Genomic DNA, 19,987 nt, shown 5'->3' with positions numbered 1-19,987 from the left:
TCTGTTTAGGATGTAGGCAAATTGCAGTAGGTCGAGATTGTCTGGGAGGCTGGAGTTAATGTGTTCCATGACCAGCGTCTCGAAGCATTTCGTGATGGTGGAAGTCAGAGCCACTGGGCGGCAGTCATTAAGGCACGTTGCCTTGTTTTTCTTAGGTACGGGGATGATAGTAGTCTTCTTAAAGCAGGTGGGAACCTCTTTCAAACACAGAACCAACTTCTGTGGTCTGAATTTTCAGTAGTCCATTACCAGTCACTAGAGAGTTTCCATCTGTAGCTGCAAAATAAGGGGCTGATCATTTAAAACTGAGGTGCGTAGAGGGTAGTGAATCTTTGCAATTCTCTGCCTTCAGAGGTGGTGGAGGCCAGATTATTAATATGTGGAGATAGATAAATATTTGAATGATCGAGGAATTGAGGGCTATGGGGAACTGGCATAGAAGAGGAGTTGAGGTAAGCATAGATCAGCCATTATCATATTGAATGGTGGGAACAGGCTTGAGGGGCCGAGTGACCTACTTCTGCACCTATTTTCTTGTGTTCCTGTATTTGCTGATTTCCTCGGCTAAATTGCATGTAATTTAGTTATAAATTAGAAGCAACCACTCATTCTGTCATCCAGCAAGAAATGCATCATTTCAAGTTATATATTTTGACCAGGTTTTGCTGCGATTACTAAATTAAGATCAACTTATATGTCTTGGCCATCAACATGCTATTTATAGGGTGAATCTAAGTTTTGAGTTTGTTTGTGCATAATGTAACATAAACAGAATCTGCATAATCTCACTCACCATGTGGGAGCTGAATTACTTACAAAATCCCAGATTTCATAAATTACTTTCACACACAGTCAACTTCGCTCATCATTATGACTTGTGTTGGGCTTGGATCTACTCGAGTTCTGTTTCTGCTCATCTCCATACCGTTCTGAAGGTAAAAGTCAGTGGTTCTGCTGCTGAGTGGAGGTGATTGGTGTTGGTTTATTATTGTCACTTGTACCGAGGTACAGTGAAAAACTTGTCTTGCATACTGATCGTACAGATCACTTCATTACTCAGTGCATTAAGGTAGTACAGGGTAAAAACAATAACGGAATACAGAGTAAAGTGTAACGATGATAATAAAAGTAATGAGTAGCTCTGCAGAGAGCAGCTTGCAATGAGTCGCCACGCTCCAGCGCCATCTTACTTCAATGGGCTTTTAAGTGGGAAGTGGTCGTGGAGACCATTGTAGCCGGCAACTTTTGTTATTGAAACGATGGATCAGAATCAGGTTTATGACACTGACATGGGCAGGCACGGTAGTGTAGCAGTTAGTGTAACACTTTACAGTGCCAGCGACCCGGGTTCAATTCCAGCCACTGTCTGTAAGGAGTTTGTACGTTCTCCCCGTGTCTGCATGGGTTTCCTCCGGGTGCTCCGGTTTCCTCCCACATTCCAAAGATGTATGGGTTAGGAAGTTGTGGGCATGCTATGTTGGCGTCGGAAGTGTTGGGACACTTGTGGGCTGCCCCCAGAACACCGCGCAAAAAGATGCATTTCACTGTGTGTTTCGATATACATGTCGTGAAATTTGTTGTTTTGCGGCAGCAGTACAGTGCAAGACATAAAAATTACTATAAGTTACAAAAATAAATAAATAGTGCAAAAGAGGAATAATGAGGTAATGTTGATGGACCATTCAGAAATTGCACGGCGGAGGGGAAGAAGCTGTTCCTGAAACGTTGAGTGTGGGTCTTATTTAGACCACTAATCAAAAGTGTTTTGCTTGGTATTAATGATAGTAAAGAATGCCAGTCTCAGACTGAAAAATCTGTGGGTGCCATCGATTCCCTGCAGGACAAATATTTCCCTAGTTATTTCTGGGCTTCAAGTGGCTACAGCAGTGGTTAGTTGGGCTTCCCATGTACCACCAAGAATGTGCATTGTTTAATAACAACGGTGGGGATGAAATTGAAATTTATAGAAATAACAGTTTTTGGAGTCATAGCACGGAAACAGGCCCTTTGGCCCAACTGATCCATGCCAACCAAGATTCCCATTTGCCCCCTGTTTGGATTATATCCTTCTAAACCTTTCCTGTTCATGTTCCTGTCCAAGTACCTTTTAAACGTTGTTAATGTACCTGCCTCTGGCAGCTCATTCCATACACTAACCACCCTCTGGGTGAAAAAGTTGCCCCTCAGGTTCCTATTAAATCTCTCCCCTCTCACCTCAAAGCTATGCCCTCTAGTTCTTGATTCCCCAACCCTGGGGAAAAAGACTGAGTGCATTCACCCTATCTATGCCCCTCATGATTTTATGCACCTCTAACTAATCACCCCTCATTCTCCTTCTCCTATGATCCAATAAAAAAAGTCCCAATCTGCTCGACCTCTTATCTTTTTGCTGCATGATTTTCAGGTGCAATAAGGTCATCAAATGTATATTAGATGGAGCATATCAGGGGTGACCAATGCTGTAGTGCTGGTTTTGTGGATTTGTCCCCTTATGATATTAACATACCATCACTAAAATGCTCCCCTCGTCCCACTCTATAGAAATTGTGTGCAATTCTGGTTGAGGAAGAATGTGGAGGCTTTGGAGAGGGTACAGAAGAGGTTAACCAGGATGCCACCTAGATCAGAGGGTATGAGCTATAAGGAGAAATTGGACAAACCGGGGTTGTTTTCTCTGAAGTGTTGGAGACTGGGGGCAGACCTGGTAGAAGTTTATAAAATTATGAGAGTCAGAATCTTTTCCCCAGGGTAGAAATGTCAAATACTAGAGGACATACATTTAAGGTGAGAGGGGGAAAGCTTAAAGGAGATGTGTGGGACAAGTTTTTTTGACAGAGTGGTAGGTGCCTGGAGTGGGTTGCCAGGGGTGGTGGTGGATTCAGATAGGATAGTGGTGTTTATGAGGCTTTTGGATAGACACGTGAAAACACAGGGAATGGAGGGATATAGATCATGTACAGGCAGAAGAGATTTGGGTTAATTCAGATATCGTGTGCTGAAGGGACTGTTCCTGTGATGTTCTACGTAGAACAGGACAATCCCTTCCTTCAACTGTTAGTCGCTGGAGATTCTCTACATAATGTGGATATTATAACTCTTTATGGATCTCTCTTAATATTTTTATTTTAGAGCAAAATGCCAGATGGTTCACGAAGTTTATCCATTTTAGAACTCTTCCAAACACGCTTTCAACTGATGCCGTCAACACTTGTGCTTTAGTTTATTTGTTGTTGGGACGTGGGCTGCAGTGGCAAGCCCAGTACTTATTGCCCACAAGAAAGTAGTGGCGTGTGGCCTCCTTGAACTGCTGCTGGGGAAAGTGCTCCCACGTTGCTGCTAGGGCAGGTGCTCCAGGTTTTAGACGGTGGAATTGGTCTATTTCCAATTGGTCAGGTTGATGTGCTACTTGAAGGGGAACTCGTGGGTGGTGGTGTTCCCATGTGCCTACTGTCCTTGTCCTGCTTGAGGTTGTGGGATTGAGACTATAGTGGGAGTATCTGTGGTAGATGGTAGCTCTCTGTGCTAATAATGGAGGATTGGCAGAGGATTGGGATTGGTCGCGTGTACCGAGATACAGTGAAAAATTTAGCTTCGCAAGCCATCCATGCTGATCATTTCAAAACATAAGTGCATTGAGGTAGTACAAGGGAAAAGCAATAACAGAATACAGAATCTGGTGTTGCAGTTACTGAAAAAGTGCAGTGCAGGTAGACAGTAAGATGCAAGGGCCATAACGAGGGACAGTAGTGTAGTGGTTAGTGTAACGCTATTACAGCGCCAGCGACCCGGGTTCAATTCCTGCCGCTGTCCGTAAGGAGTTTGTACGTTCTCCCTGTGTCTGCGTGGGTTTCCTTCAGGTGAACCAACCAAAAACCATAGAACCACACAGCACAAAACAGGCCCTTCGGCCCACCATGTTGTGCCATCCATCAAACCACCCTCACACTATCTAACCCTTTCCTCCCGCATATCCCTCTATCTCACCTTCCTCCATGTGCCTATCCAACGAACTCTTGAACCTGTCCAATGTATCTGCCTCCACCGCCAACCCAGGCAGTGCATTCCATGCACCAACCACTCTCTGGGTGAAAAACCTCCCCCTGACATCTCCCCTGAACCTCCCACCCATAACCTTAAAGCCATGCCCTCTTGTCTTGAGCATTGGTGCCCTGGGAAGGAGGTGCTCCGGTTTCCTCCCACATTCCAAAGACGTACAGGTTAGGAAGTTGTGGGCATGCTATGTTGGTGCCAGAAGCGAGGCGACAGTTGCGGGCTGCCCCTAGAACACTCTACGCAAAAGGATGTATTTCACTGTGTGTCTCGATGTGACTAATAAAGAAATCTTATCTTGTCTTGTCTTATTGTGAGGTTAAGAGTTTATCTTTAATGTACAGGAGGTCTGTTCAAGAGTCTTATAACAGCGGGGTAGAAGCTGTCCTTGAGCCTAGTGGAACATGCTTTCAGGCTTTTGTATCTTCTGCCCAATGGGAGGGGGGAGAAGAGAGAATGTCTGGGGTGGGTGGGGTCTTTGATTATGTTGGCTGCTTTACTAAAGCAGTCAGAAGTGTAGACAGAGCCCATGGAGGGGAGGCTGGTTTTTGTGATGGACTGGGTTGTGTTCGCAATTCTGTGTAATTTCTTGCGGTCTTGAGCAGAGCAGTTGCCACAACATGCTGTGATGCAACTGGATAGGATGCTTTCTGTGGTGCATCTGTAAAAGTTGGTGAGGGTCAATGGGGGACATGCTGAATTTCCTTAGCCTCCTGAGGAAGTAGAAGGGCTGGTGAGCTTTCTTGAATGTTCAGAGTTGTTCATGGGCTCCCAAGATAGGGAAATATTTTCTCTTGGCAGGACTGAGAACATCTAAAGCAATTGTGATTTTGTACACCCTTACCAAACACCCTCTTTTCTCCAAGAAGAAGAAACTCAGCTTCTTGTAGCTGAAATCCCTCTTCCGGTAACTATTCCAGTCAATTTTCTACACTCTCTTAGGAGCTGAATGGGTTTGGATGGTTTGAGTTATAAAGAGAGACCGGGTAGGCTGTGGCTATTTTTCCTGGAGCATAGGAGGCTGAAGGGTGATCATAGAGGTATATAAATTCATCAGGGGCATAGATAAGGTGAATGGTCACAGCCTCTTTCCCAGGGTAGGGAAGTCTAAAACTGGACGGCATAGGTTTAAGGGGAGAGGGAAAGCCTTAAAGGGCACTTAAGGGGCAAGTTTTTCACACAGAAACAAGCTGCCAGAGGAAGTGGTAGAGGCAGGTACATTTACAATCTTTGAAAGACATTTAGACATCTACCTGGGTAGGAAAGGTTTAGAGGGATATGGGCCAAATGCAGGCAAATTGGTCTAGTTCAGGTCGGCACCTTGGTCAGCATGGACGAGTTGGGCTGAAGGGCCTGTTTCCTTGCTGAATGACTTCATGATTCTATGACCATCCTAAAGAATGGCAGTCATAAAATGCACCTTGGACCTTTCCCTCTCACAAACATTAAACATTGGTTATAGCTGTAGCTAATGTTATGATGTGATGTTCCACAGCCTCTCCTTGTATTTTACGTTGGAGGTCTTTGCATTTTAATTCTGACAGTAAAATGAACTGAATTATAGAATGTGAGGCCAAGACATTAATAAAAATACTTAGGTTCCATCCTACTGTATGGAATTAAAGTGACTCACTCCTTGTAAAGAGGTGCCGTCGGTCAGGGATGTTTCTCAGTTCCATGTTGTTTAGCAGATTGTCATTTATTTTTGATTAGTTTTGCTAGCTTTTGCAAGTTTTTGTAGGACGTGTCTGTACGAGATCTATTAGCTTAAGGATGGCAATTCAATGGTACAGTTTAATTGTCTGACAGTAACAACACTTGTTACACCAGAATCACTTGTTAAATAATTTACAGCAGACTGCTTGTGTCGGGAAAGGATCATATTGATTAAGTAATTTTCTTTGAATCTCTGTATATCTTCCATATTTTATCACAGCTGTATTGGAAGTGCCTGAAAGTTACTGTGGCTGGGGTGGATCTGTCGGTGATACCATGTCAGGCATGGACATGTTCCTGCTGGATTGGTGTTGGTTCACTAGCCTCAGTTGTGATGTAATGTTAGAAGAGAGGAAGAAAGGGAACTGACTGCTGTGCATCTCTAAAACACCTTTCACAACCTCAGGGTGCCAGTGAGGTGTCACAGTATCAATTGTGTGATGGAAGAAATGAGTGTGTACTTGCTAATTGGAACCTAGGGAGACTCCATTATAAGTCACAAAAAGAACCATGATTAGATTATTACTTTCACATGAATCCTGAGATCAGGAAGCAGGATTCCAACTATATATTACATCACTGGTCATTCTAGACATCTTTTTCTCAAACAAAAAGCTTCCTCATAGTCTGCCTGGTGTTTTGTTGTGGCAGCATGTCAGGTTTATCTGGGATAAAAGTCAAAGACATATATTGGAACAAATATTGGTCAAACTCTGAAATCCGACCTTATTCAAACATTGGATTTAGTCTCATCCTGGTGAGATTTTGGTTTTGCTCAGATTTATTTCATGAATCTCATTAAAAGAATTGTTCCATTCTTGAAATATTGAAATGCTAACAACATTTAGATTCACAATTTAATCTCATAAGGTTCATCTTCTTGTGTGAGCTAGTGCATATAAAAGCTGAGCCAGTTATTTTCATTTGTTTTCTGACCCCTCGGCAAACATTCTTTGGTTAAAGACTAACTGAACACACAGACAACACAAATCTGATTATCAGCCTGTACACATGCCTACACTGGCTGGTAATCACAATTTCACTTCACCAAAGACTTCATGCTTCTTGGGGGATTGTTTTAATAATAAACATAAACTGAGTAAACTCTGACATGAGGCTCATAGATCAACTTCAGTACTGAAGTATTGAAGTTGACGTTGGGGAGGATTTTCTTGTTCAATGTGCAAGTTCCCAAATAAATATTGTTCAATACTGCTCTCTATATGCAGATTTTTACAATCTTCCTCTAATACAAACACATCCATCTTTCCATTTGTCTAACAAGCAATCTGTGAGTTGACCCAAAATGCCAACAATTCCTTTCCCCCACAGATGCTGCTCAACCTGCTGAGTTCCTCCAGCAGATTGTTTGTCGCTCCAGAATCCAGCGTCTGCAGTCTCTTGTGTTTTCATTTGTCTGACTTGATTTCATTCATCGAGCTACACTAATAGCAGCTAGTAAGATATTAATCTATGTAAGCTTTGCTGGTTACAACATGGTACCAAGGAAGTGTTGTCTCTAAGCTGAATTGTTCAATAGAGGCCCCTGTATGATAGCTGTGAATGATCCCTTGCCACAATTCCAAAGAAGTCTAGGGGAATTATGCTCAGTATCCTTTCATTACCAAAATGGATGGCACAATGGTGCAGCTAATGGAACTGATCCTGAACAGCTCCATCACCCAAGTTCGATCCTGACCTCCAGTGCTGTCTGTGTGGAGTTTGCAAGTCCTCTCTGTGACCATGTGGGTTCCCTCTGGGTCCTCCAACATCCTCCCCCATTCCAAAGCTATGTGGGTGTGTAGATTACTAGGTCACTGTGATAGTGTAAGTGGGTGGCTGGTGTAGGGAGAATAGTTTACAAGGAAAGTAGGTTACAAGGAAAATTAGTGGGGGAATGGGATTGCTCTGTAAGCCAGCATGGACTTGATGGACTGAATGGTCTCCTATATCATAGAATCATATAATCATACAGCACAGAAACAGACCATTCAGCCCACCACGTCCATGCTGACCAGTGGGCACCCATTCATTTTAATCCCATTTTCTAGCACTTGGCCCATACCCTTCAATGTCTTGGTGATTTAAATGCTTGTCTAGACACTTCTTAAATGCTGTTGGCAGCTCTGCTTCCACCACTCTCTCTGGCAGTGTATTCTATGTACTCTCTGGGTGAAGGTCCTCTTCAGATTCCCTCTAAATCTGTTATGCCTTACCCTAAATAGTTTTATTCGTTATTGATAAGGGGAAAGGTTTGCTGCAGTCTGCCCTATCGTTACCGCCTCATAATTTTATATTCCTCAATCATGAACCCTTTTCACCTCCTCTGCTCCAGGGAAAACAAACCTAGTCTTTCAATCTCATAAGTGAAACACGGCATCCCAGGCGACATCCTAATGAATCTCCTCTACACCCTCTCCAGTATCTTAAGGAAATAGGCAAAAATATGGAAAACAGATTATCTATTACATTGTTGTCCTGAACTTGTACACAAATTGGTTGGTCAACTTCAGACATTGCAACAATGTCACTTCATAAGATATCTCATTGACTGTAAAGAAATTGGACAGCTAGAAGCTGTGAAATGCTCCATAAAAATTAAATCTTTCTTTTACTTACCTGTATTGGATGTCCAGGTGTGACCCAGAATTGGTTCCCCAGGACCTCTTTTCATCATTTACCTAAGAATAGTGTTAAATCAACACTGTATTTGAGATTAGTCAATGCCGTCCAAAGAATGAACTTGCTTGGCCAGTCTTGCCCACATCACCTCATCTAAATTAGCTGGACTTCTGCCTGAGACTGGGAAGTAGGATAGAGGAAGACCAGATGGCTGGATTAGAAGGGGTGGATATTCCGGAAAATTTGTAAAGGCACCGAGAAAGTTCATGCCACCTCCTAGTAAAGCAGTCACAATTATTTCCCCTCAGTCTCTGTGTAATTCCTTGTTGAAAGCCCTGGTTGATTCTGTGCCACTAACCTTGTGGACAATGAGTTCAAGGTCATCACTCCCCTTCCGTGTAAAAAAATGTTTTCCACAAATCCACTTTGCATCTTTTGCCAAAGCATTTTAAATTTGTCTCCCTTGGTCCTTTACCGTTTTATCCAAACAAGTCACAGACCCAGACTAGTTGCTGCAGTAGTGAGATGAAGTGTGGTATCGTTTCACATGTGGCCACCTTATGAGGTGACCCGGCGGAATCATGTGAAGAATCATGATAGGAAGATCCATTTCCCTATGTAAGCACCGACAGTGCTGTAGGTCAAATTCTCCCCAACAGGGGCGGCAGATATTTCAGAGGTCATGGGGTGTGAACATAGAACATAGAACAGTACAGCACAGGAACAGGCCCTTTGACCCATGAAGTCTGTGCCGACCATGATACCAAATTAAACTAATCCCTTCTGCCTGCATGTGACCCATATCCCTCCATTCCCTGCATATTCATATGCCTGTCTGTTATCCTCTTGAATGCCTCTATCATATCTGCTTCCACAGTATGTTCTCGGCACCTTACCACTCTCGGTGTAAAAAAACTTGCCCCGCACATCTCCTTTAAACTTACCCTTTTTCACCTTAAAGCTAGTATTTGGCTTTTCTACCTGAGGAGAAAGACTCCATTATCTACCCTATTTATGCCTCTCATAATTTTATAAACTTCTGTCATGTCTCCCCTCAGCCTCAGTCCAACCTTTGCTTGTAGCTAATACCCTCTAGTCCAGGCAACATCCCAGTAAGCCTCTTCTGCTCCCTCTCCAAAGCCTCCACATCCTTCCTGTAATGGGGTGACAAGAACTGCATGCAATACTCCAAGTGCGGTCTAACTAAAGTTTTATACAACAGTATCATGGCTTTGTGACTCTTATACTCTATGCCCTTGTGATGAAGGCAAGCATGCCATATGCTTGCTTCAGCATGTGTCTACATGGTGCTTTCCGCTGACCTGCTCTGATTATCATTGCACAGCTCACCATGTTAAGACTGGCACCTGCGAGGTAGTGGCTCTGCACCGATGCTGCAACAAGAACAAAATTGAAGAGCGGTCCCAGACTGTGAAGTGCTCCTGTTTTCCGGGTCAAGTAGCAGGAACGACACGCGCCGCTCCTTCTTGTGTGGATGGTAGGTTTGTTTCTGTCTTTTTAATGCCGAACCTCTTGGATGAGATCAGGGAAAATGGTCAAATCCCTTGTGGCTTTGTTCCCTTAGAACGAATGTCAAACCGTATTCCGTCTAATTTATAATCTTGCATTCCCGTACAATTAGTTGGATTGGAATCATCAATCGCACTCACCAGGATAATTAGTTCTGCAGTGAAAGAGATGTAATGAAAATGAGTCCAATAATAACATTCAGATGGAATGCCCATTGAACAATTTTTAAAAGGAATTATTCCCTTATCTTTTGAGGGTTCTGGATTCTTAACATTGAATCTAACCACGTATTGGATTGATAACATGACAGTTGATTGTTGCTTAGTACTGCCATTTATTTACATCATGACTAGACTGCATTTCAAGTCCATTTCTCAATGACTAGACTGCATTTCAAGTCCATTTCTCACGTTGGTCCCTTATCCCATAATCTCCTCACCCAATAAAAACTTACATTCGATTGTACTCCCATCTCAGTGTTGTTAAAGGAGAGAGCTCCTGATATGTACTATCTTTTGTGTGGAGGGGTGTCTCCTGACATCAGTTCTCAACAGCCCAACTCCAGTTTTAAGGTAATATGCTGGTCTCATCCAGCAGTGGAAATATTTCCTCTATACCTGATTTGTCATTTCCTTTAATCATCCAAGACAGCTCCTTGATCACACCTTAATCTTCTGTACTCAACAGAATGGGAGTGAGAAATGATACGTCAAGGACATATTGGGCACAAGAGTAGGTCATAAGATCCCTTGAATCTACTTCATCATGTTCTGCCTGAACTTTTACATTAACTCCAACTTTTCTGACCTTGATTCAGTGACTCAAAATCTCTTGATCTCAGTCTTGAATTCATAGCTCTCTGTGAAGAAATTGCTCCTGATTTCGTACTAAGTGGCCAACCCCACATTTGAAAACAATGGTCCCCAGTTCTTGACTCATTAACCAAGTCAACAAACTCTCAACATCTACTCTGTGAAACGCTTCAAAACTTAATTTTTCAGTGAGATTGTCTCTCAATTTAAAGAGCCCCAAAAATGTCAGCCCATTCTACTCAATCTCTCATCAGATATGGCTCTCTCAATCCAGTGATCAGTCTAAGAATCATTGTTGCATTCTTTTTAAGACAATTGGTAAATTGGTTTATTATTATCACATGTACTGAGGTACAGTGAAAAACTTGTCTTGCACACTGTTCATACAGATCAATTCATTACACAGTGCATTGAGGTAGTACAGGGTAAAATAATAACAGAACGCGGAATAAAGTGTTACAGAGAAAGTGCAGTGCAGGTAGACAATAAGGTGCAAGGTCATAACGAGGTAGATTGTGAGGTCATTCCTTAGTACCATTATCGTACTAAGGAATCATTCAGTAGTCTTCTAACAGCGGGATAGAAGCTGTCCTTGAGCCTGGTTGTACGTGCTTTCAGGCTTTTGTATCTTCTGCACGACGGGAGAGGGGAGAAAAGTGAATGTGCGGGGTGGGTGGGGTCTTTGATTATGCTGGCTGCTTCACCGAGGCAGCAAGAAGTGTAGAGTCCCTGGAGAGCAGGCTGGTTTCGTGATGCTCTGAGCTGTTGATAGGGACACCAAAGAAAAGGGAGTATATAGGAAGGAAAATTAATGTAATGTAATAATGATGTGCTTTAGACTTTTATTTGGCTCCCAAGGGAAAAATAAGTTAATAAACTTTTACTTTTTTTGTTGAACTAGCCTCAATAGTTTTACAGAAATGGTGGTGTCAAATGCAGCCATGCCTTGATGGAGAGGAATGCAAAGTACTGCCGGATCGCACTGGCTGGAGTTGTGCCTCTGGAAATAAAGTCAAGACAACCAAGGTAATTCAGACATCCGCTTCCTTCCCAACCAGAGAGTATTTAAACTTCAGTGTGTGGCTATCATAAAAGGTGATATTTTTCGATTGCCTGTTTCACTATGCAACTGAACTTTAACCTGAACTGCATTTATACCACAGCTGCTGGTTGGAGATTGGTAGGGGTTCCAGCCAGGTAATGCTCCATTTACACCACCTCGCTGGAACTCCGATTCTCCTGCCCAGGAGAGGCATCCGCAGGGTGGCAGTTCGGACAACTATCTGAACTAAGTGAACTCCAGGTAGGTTTGCAAAGTGTCTGAGCTCAATCAGGTGGTGCGTTGTGAGTGCTGTTGGTCTTTCGACTCTGAGTCCTGGATTCAAAGCCAGTCCAAATGGATTGGATGAAAGCTTCCTCTGTCTACTGAACATGTGGAATTGATTTGCACTGTTTGAATCCACGTCCTAGAGGATGTAAAGATCTATTACTGTTGCTCTTTTTATTTGAAGATGAATAAGATAATTTGTAGATGTCCAGGCCAACATTTCTCAGAACGGACAGCGTCAGAACTGATTAACTTGTCCATAAGACCGTAAGATATAGGAGCAGAATTAGGCCATACGGCCCATCGAGTCTGCTCTGCCATTCAATCATGGTTGATTTTTTTTCCAACCCCGTTCTCCCGCATTCTCCCTGTAACCCTTAACCCTCTTACCAATCATAAACCTATCAATCTCTACCTTAAATACGCCCAATGACTTGGCCTCCACAGCCCTCTGTGGCAACGAATTCCACAGATTCACCACCCTCTGGCTGAAGAAATTCCTCCTCATCTCAGTTTTAAAGGGACGTCCTTTTATTCTGAGGCTGTGCTATCACAATAGTGATTTTACAATAACACAATAATAGTATACAATAGTCAGCTATCTCACTGCTATTTGTAGGATTTTGCTGTACACCGGTTGACTGATCTTTTGTATACACAACAGTGATGGCATTGCAGTATTGACCATGTAGGACTTGTGAAGAGAAGATCATATTTGATGAACTTGATTGAATTCTTTGAGGAGAACACAAGAAAGCACTGTAGCGCAAACAGTAGAGCTACTGCCTCATAGCTTTATTGATCTGGGTTCAATCCTGACCTCCAGTGCTGTTTGTGTGGAGTTTGTATGTTCTTACTGTGACTCTTTGGGTTTCCTCCAGGTGCTCCAGTTTACTCCCATATCACCAAAATAAAACATGCGGTTGTAGTTTCATTGACCACTGTAAATTGCCCCTGATATGCCGATGAGTAGGAGAATCTTAGCTGTTGGGGGCTGGGGCCGTGTGGTTGATGGGAACATGGGGAGAATAGAATGGGTGGCTGAAGAGCCAGCATCTGTGCTGCATCTCTCTATGACTCTTAAGAGTTGATGAGGCCACTGTGCTTGACGTAGTCCATGTGAATTGTGACAGAGCTTTTGACCAAATCATACATGGAAGGCTAATTGAAACCGTAAGGCCACATGGTATCCAAGAGAGAGTAACAAATTGGATCCAAAGCTGGCTCATTGTCAAGAAGTTAAGAATAATGGTTGGCAGGTGGATTAGTGACTGGAAGGCTGTGACCTGAAGTGTTTCATAGGGCTCAGTAATCTGATCCTTGCAGTACATCCTTAAATGTAGGAGCAGAACAAAAAGATTTGCAGATGATACAAAAATTGGCTATGTGGGTGACAGTGAGGAGGAGTGGTTAGCTTGCAGGAAGAGACAGTGGTATGATCAGTTGGGCAGAAAAATAGCAAATGGAATGGAATTGAGGGAAATGTAAGGACTTTGAGGGGTTGCAACAAAGCAAATTCATATACAATGCATGGAAGGATACTGGGTGGTGTATGGAGGGATTTTGGAATGTATCTCCAGAGATTCCTAAAGGTAGCAGGACAGACAGATGAGGTGATTAACCAGGCATATGGAATACTTTCCTTTATTAACCGAAGCATAAAATAAAAGAGCAGGAAGGTTATGCCGGGATTGTACACACTGTTTAGCAGGCCACATATTGTATTGTATACAGTTCTGGTCACCACATTAAAGGAAAGATATGATGTTGAGTGGGTGCTGAAGGCATGACTTAAAATGTTCCGGTATGAGGAAAGGTTAAGTAGACTGGTATTGTTTTCTTTGTAAAAGGGAGGTGGAAGGAAAACTTATTTGATGTATATAAGATTGTGACAGACCCACGTGGAGTATATAGGGAGGATTTAGTCAAGACATTAACAATCATGGGCATAGATGTAAAGGAATTGTTGGAAGGATTAGAGGGGCGATGAGAAAGAAGTCTTTGAGTTGGGTGTCGAAAATTCACCATCTGAAAAGGTGGTGGAGGCCGAAACCCTTATCATATTAACAGTACTTACTCATGTGCTTGTTGAGCTGTGGCCTGACTAGGATAGGCTGAATATTCTCCTTCTGTGTTGCAAATTTTCTTTGATTCTATGAAGCACTTATACACGTTAAAACTTGCTGTATAAAAATCTGTAATGGTTTGTCAATGCACAAGTTCACCCTCTGCTGCATACATTAAACACAAAAAAATATTGACGATGGACCCCATTTTTGAAATTCAGATCTGTTAAAGTCAATAGAACCAAATTTCAGAATCAGATTGTCACACACAAAATGACGGAGGAACTCAGGGGGTCAGGCAGCATCTATGGAGGGAAATGAACAGTTGACGTTTCCGGCCAAGATCCCTCATCGGGACTGCAGAATATCACTGACTTCTATGTAGTGAAATTTGTTGCTTTGTGGTAGCAGTACAGTACAAAGATATAAAATTACTCTAAATTACAAAATTAAATAAATAGTGCAAAACAGGAATAATGAGGTAGTGTTCATGGGTTTCATGGACCGTTCAGAAATCTGAAATTTCAGAAACAAATTTCAGAAATAGGTCAGTTTTTTATAATGGGATGTTGTTGTCACCAAATAGCCTGAAACTCTTGTCCATTTATAACATCCCTCTGAATTGAATAACATTGCCAGACACTTCAGACAACAGTTAAGAATCAATTGCATCTCTGGGAACTGAGTTACACATGGACCGGACTAGGTGAAGATGTCAGATTTCCTTCACGAAAGGACGTGAGTGAAACAGATAAGCTTTTACAACAATTCAGTAATTTTACTGTTACAATTACTGAAATAAATTAGTCATTCCAGATTATTTCAATACTTAAATTTAAATTGCCCAGATGATCCAGTAGCTTAACCATTGTGCTATTATACCTCTTCTCTATTGCAGTACTGTGTACTTAGTACATACAACAGAGGGAATTTCTACCCCCTATACTTTAACAATTATTTTGCCACACAGGGTGCTGTGTAGGAATATGTTGAACAGCTGCAGTGCTGTGAATATGTTTTGAAGTTGGTAGAACAGAAAGGGTTTTACTCTGCAACTGTATGTGACATACATATTACTGTGTCCCTGAAATGGAATACAGGCCACTTCTCAGCCCAAGCACTCCTCTCCTTAACAATTTGCAAAAGTTAAAATAATCCAAGACCCCTCACTAGATACTGCGCTGGTTAAACTCTATGTCTGCCTAAAAAAGTGTGGCTAATTCCTCCAATTCAATTTTATCTCTCTACAGTAAGATCTGCTTTAATAATACCAATTTGACATTGTTGTAAAACAGATTTTTTTTCACTGTGACCCATAAGGGAAAATTCACCAATTCCATTCTCCCAGTGGCAGATTCCTGATTCCAGGTCAGAGAATCAGCCCGGCAATACTTCAGTCCAGTGAGATGCAGGATGGATAAAGTTGCTTTAAAGCATGCACTGTGAATAAAGTTAAGACAATTTGTGTGGAGTTCTTTGCTACTTTTGCCTTGAGTGGCTTTCTGTTTCATCTTTCTGCTTCTTACTGCAAAAGTCCAGTGGTTTGTCTGTGCACTGTTGCCACACAGTCTTGCTGCAGCAGTCCAGGGCTTTGCTGAAAACACATCTGGATCACTGTGTACTGTTTGGTCTCTTTATTCAAGAAAGACTGTACATGCCAGTGCAGAATAGGTGTTCTAAGTCAATTCCTAGAATTAAAGTATTGTTATAGAGCCATGGAGTTGTGGAGCGTAGGAACAGATCCTTCGGCCCACCATGTTCACGGTGACCATCAAGTACCTACTTATACCAATCATATTAACCAGCACTTAGTCCATAAGCTTCTATGCGTTGGCGATTCAAGTACTCATCCAACTACCGCTTCAATGCTGTGAGAGCATCTGCCTCCACCATCCACTCAGGCAGTGTGTTTCAGATTCCAACCACCCCCTGAGTGTAAACAGGTCTTCCTCTGATCCCCTTCTAAACCTCTTATGCCTTACTCTAAACTGCAACCCTTTAGTTTTAGATGCAGGATAAAGTTTCTTACTATCTCCGCTGCCTCTGTCCCTCATTGTTTTGTGCACCTCTATCAGGTTCCCCCTCAGCCTCCAAGTAAAACAAACCCAACCTGCCCAATTTCTCCTCACAACTGAAATTCTCCATCCTAGGCAACGTCCTGGTGAACCTCCTCTTCACGCTCTCCAGTGCCATCACATCTTTTGATCTTTTGTGTGTTACCTTATAAGGATTTGCCTTGTACTCTCAGGAGTTGGAAAGAATCAGAGATGACCTTTTTGAAACAAGAGGGCATGGAAAGCAAAAAAAATACTGCCTGTGCTGGAAATTTGGTGAAAGACCATAATACCATAAGGTATAGGAACAGAATTAGGCCATTCGATCCATCGAGTCTGCTCGGCCATTCAATCATGGCTGATTTTCTTTAACCCCAATCTCCTGCCTTCTCCCCTTATCCCTTAATCCCCTTTACCGATCAAGAACCTATCAATCTCTGCCTTAAATACACCCAATAACTTGGCCTCCACAGCTATCTGTGGCAACAAATTCCACAGATTCACCACTCTCTGGCTGAAGAAATTCTGCCTCATCTCAGTTTTTCCCTTTACGGGGAGAAGATGGGAGATTGGGGTTAAAGAACGTCAGCCATGATTGGATGGCAGAGCAGACTCGATAGCTCGAATGGCCTAATTCTGCTCCTATATCTTATGGTATATCTCAGTTCATCCCTTTATTCTGAGGCAGTGACCTCGGATCCTACACTCTCCCACTAATGGAAGCATCCTCTCCATGTCCACTCTATCCAGGCCTTTCAAGATCCGATGGGTTTCAATGAGATCCCACCGTCCTAAGGTCTTTGACTGAAGCATTACCCCAATTTGTCTTTCCACAGATGCAGCCCTGCTGCTCAGTATTTGCAGCATTTTCTGTTTTTATTTAAAGTTTTGAGAAGATTTAAGAGTATGAATGTGGTCAGGATGTTTTCTCCCAATGAGGGAACCAAGGACTACAGAACATAGACTAATAGGATAAATGGTCAACCATTTAAGACTGTGTAAGGAGCAATTTCTTTGTGAATCTCTCTGCTCCAGAGAACTGTGGATGTTGAGTCACTGAGTATATTTTAAGATGAAGGGTTCTTGGATTATAAGGGAATCAAGGATTAGGTGACATCTGAAATATGGGAGTATTGTAAAGGCCAGTTGATTAGAGTTCAGAACCAGCCTGTTCCTGTGAGGACAAAAGATAAGGATGGCAAGGCTCGGGAACTTTGAGCTTGGTGTCATGGTTGGTGCAGATACGGTGCGCTGAAGGGCCTGTTCCTGTGTTGTCCTGTTCTATGTTCCATGTTCCATGTTCCATGTTCTATGTTTTATGACATAGGCAGGAAAGTAGAGTTGAGGCCAAGATCAGATCAGCCATGATCCTCCAGCACTTTTTGTGTACCACTTCAATTCCACATCCCATTCCCATACTGACATCTATCCATTGCATCCTCTACTGCCACGTTGAGGCCAGATGCAGGTTGAAGGAACAACCTTTGGCCTTGGGAGTCTCCAACCTGATGGCCTCAACATCGATTTCTCTAACTTCCGGTAGCCCTGCCCCTTCTTTTTCTCGCCCTCCCCCCCCAACTCCTTTGTCTTCCCTTATTCCTGTGGCTCCTTTCCCCCGTCTTTATGACCTGCCCACCTCTTCTCCTCCTCTCCCCCATCCTTTATTCCATGGTCCACTGCCCTCTCCTACCGGATTCCTCCTTCTTCAGCCCTTTGCCTCTCCTACCTATCACCTCTCAGCTTCTTACATCTTCTCCCCCTCCCCCACTCACCTACCTTCCCCCTCTCACCTGGACTCGCCTATCTCCTGAACTCACCTCTCCCCTGCCTGCGTGTGCTCCTCCCCCTCCCCCCACCTTCTTATTCTGGCTTCTGTCCTCTTCCTTTCCAGTCCTGATAAAGGGTGTCGGCTCAAAAAGTTTATTTCCCTCCAATGGATGCTGCCTGACCTGCTGAGTTCCTCCAGCACTTTGTGTGTATTGCAGCCATGATCTTATTAAGTGGTGGAGCTGATTTGAGGAGCTATTTTCCTTTGCTCTGCTCCTACTTATTAAATTCTCATTTTCTTTTGTCTGACTTCTAAACCATAAAATACTTACGGCAGTGTCTGCTTCCCCTGCAGATGCAAAGTTTGCATTGGACCAAAGGGACCCTCTAGTATATTTTTCACAGAAGCATGCACAATGCAATCACCTCTGTGCCCCAACGCACACAGACCACATCAGTGCCCGAATAGGGCAGCTGATGCAGTTGCTTTTCATTGTGCACTGTTGCTATTCTTGCTTCAGCTAAATGCATTACCTCAGCACTCGAGCAGTCAGGCAGGCTAAATTTCATGGCGTTTGACAAATGATCCTGCTTCCATGTGCATAGCACTCTCACCAGTCAGGATGTATCCTCGGTGGGATTCCAGAGTAATTAACAGTTCACTGAATGATCCCTTATTCACAAACCCCATTTCAGGACAACCAACTGCATCAGTGAATTTTACACAGAGATATTTCCTGAATGATTATTTTTTGTTAACTGTAAATAAGCACTTGCTATCATTACTTATCACATTTATCTACAATTGCCTCAACATAGAATTAATGAAATAAATCACTTTTGATTTAAGTGTTAAGGGGTGTGTAATAGCTTTTGGGGGTCAAGGGTTTCTTGGACAGAGTCAAAGAGGAAAGTCAGACAAGGAGGACGGACATTTCAGTCACAGAATGGATATTGAGGATGATGTGTGGGTGACTGGGTACATTACTGATGTGAAAACTACTTTGACCTATTACGCTCTCAGCAATCTGCGACTCGGTGACGTCTGAAACCTCACCAAAGGCAAACTGCAGATAAAGTTAAATGTTGTAAGAAGACATTGGTGAACACACTTAGGCTAATTTTTGCTCTGCGCTGCTGCAAGATATTACTATCAGAAAGCTCGTGTCTTCCATCCCCTGGAACTTAATAATGGTTTGGCTGGGGCATGACATACTTGGCATCAGAAGGGAGTTATACTTCATCCATTGTCAGAAGTATTGGCTCCTGCTCTGCATGTTTCCTAAGATTTATTGGGCCTTTAGGAGAGCGTCAATTGCAGAATCTGGAACAAAAAACACAATGTTGGAAGAACTCAGTGGGTTGAGCAGCAACTAGAACATAGAACATAGAACAGTACAGCACAGGAACAGGCTCTTTGGCCCACAATGTTGAGCTAAAACTAACTAAACTAGTAATTAAGTACCTAATTAAACTAATCCCTTCTGCCTACACAATGTCCACATCCCTCCATTCTCTGCACATTCATGTGCCTATCTAAGAGCCTCTTAAACCCCTCTATTGTATTTGCCTCCACCATCACCCCTAGCAGTGCATTCCAGGCACCCGCCACTCTCTGTGTAAGACCCTGCACATCTCCTTTGAACTTACTCCCTCTCACCTTAAATGCATGCCCTCTAGTCTTAGATATTTCGACCCTGGGAAAAAAATACCGGCTGTCTATGCCTCTCATAATCTTATAAACTTCTATCAGATCTCCCCTCAACTTTTGCTGCTCCAGAGAAAAAACCTAAGTTTGTCCAACCTCTCCTTATAGCATATGCCTTCTAGTCCAGGTGGCGTCCTTGTAAACCTCTTCTGCACCCTTTTTCTAAGCCTCCACATCCTTCCTATAATGGGGCGACCAGAATTGAATGCGGCCTAACCTGAGTTTTATAAAGCTGCAACATCCTAACTCTTGAACTCAATGCCTCGACTAATAAAGGCAAGCATGCCATATGCCTTCTTTACCACCCTGTCAACCTGTGCAGCCACTTTCAGGGA

At 42.9% G+C, this 19,987-nt stretch overlaps 1 protein-coding gene across 1 annotated transcript in view; it reads left to right on the top strand.

Annotated features, from left to right (window-relative positions):
- Positions 1–19,987, top strand: part of LOC127578419 (chemokine-like protein TAFA-2) — a 192,207-nt gene that overhangs the window by 150,496 nt on the left and 21,724 nt on the right. The window contains exons 3-4 of the mRNA XM_052030427.1: positions 9,734–9,886; positions 11,632–11,756. Coding sequence (XP_051886387.1) covers positions 9,734–9,886; positions 11,632–11,756 — 278 coding nt within the window. The remainder of the gene's footprint in view (positions 1–9,733; positions 9,887–11,631; positions 11,757–19,987) is intronic.

The sequence above is a fragment of the Pristis pectinata genome, chromosome 15 (assembly GCF_009764475.1).
Source record: "Pristis pectinata isolate sPriPec2 chromosome 15, sPriPec2.1.pri, whole genome shotgun sequence".
Classification (NCBI taxonomy): domain Eukaryota; kingdom Metazoa; phylum Chordata; class Chondrichthyes; order Rhinopristiformes; family Pristidae; genus Pristis; species Pristis pectinata.
The sequence above is the reverse complement of the archived record's forward strand: the minus strand, read 5'-3'. Positions and strand labels throughout refer to the sequence as shown.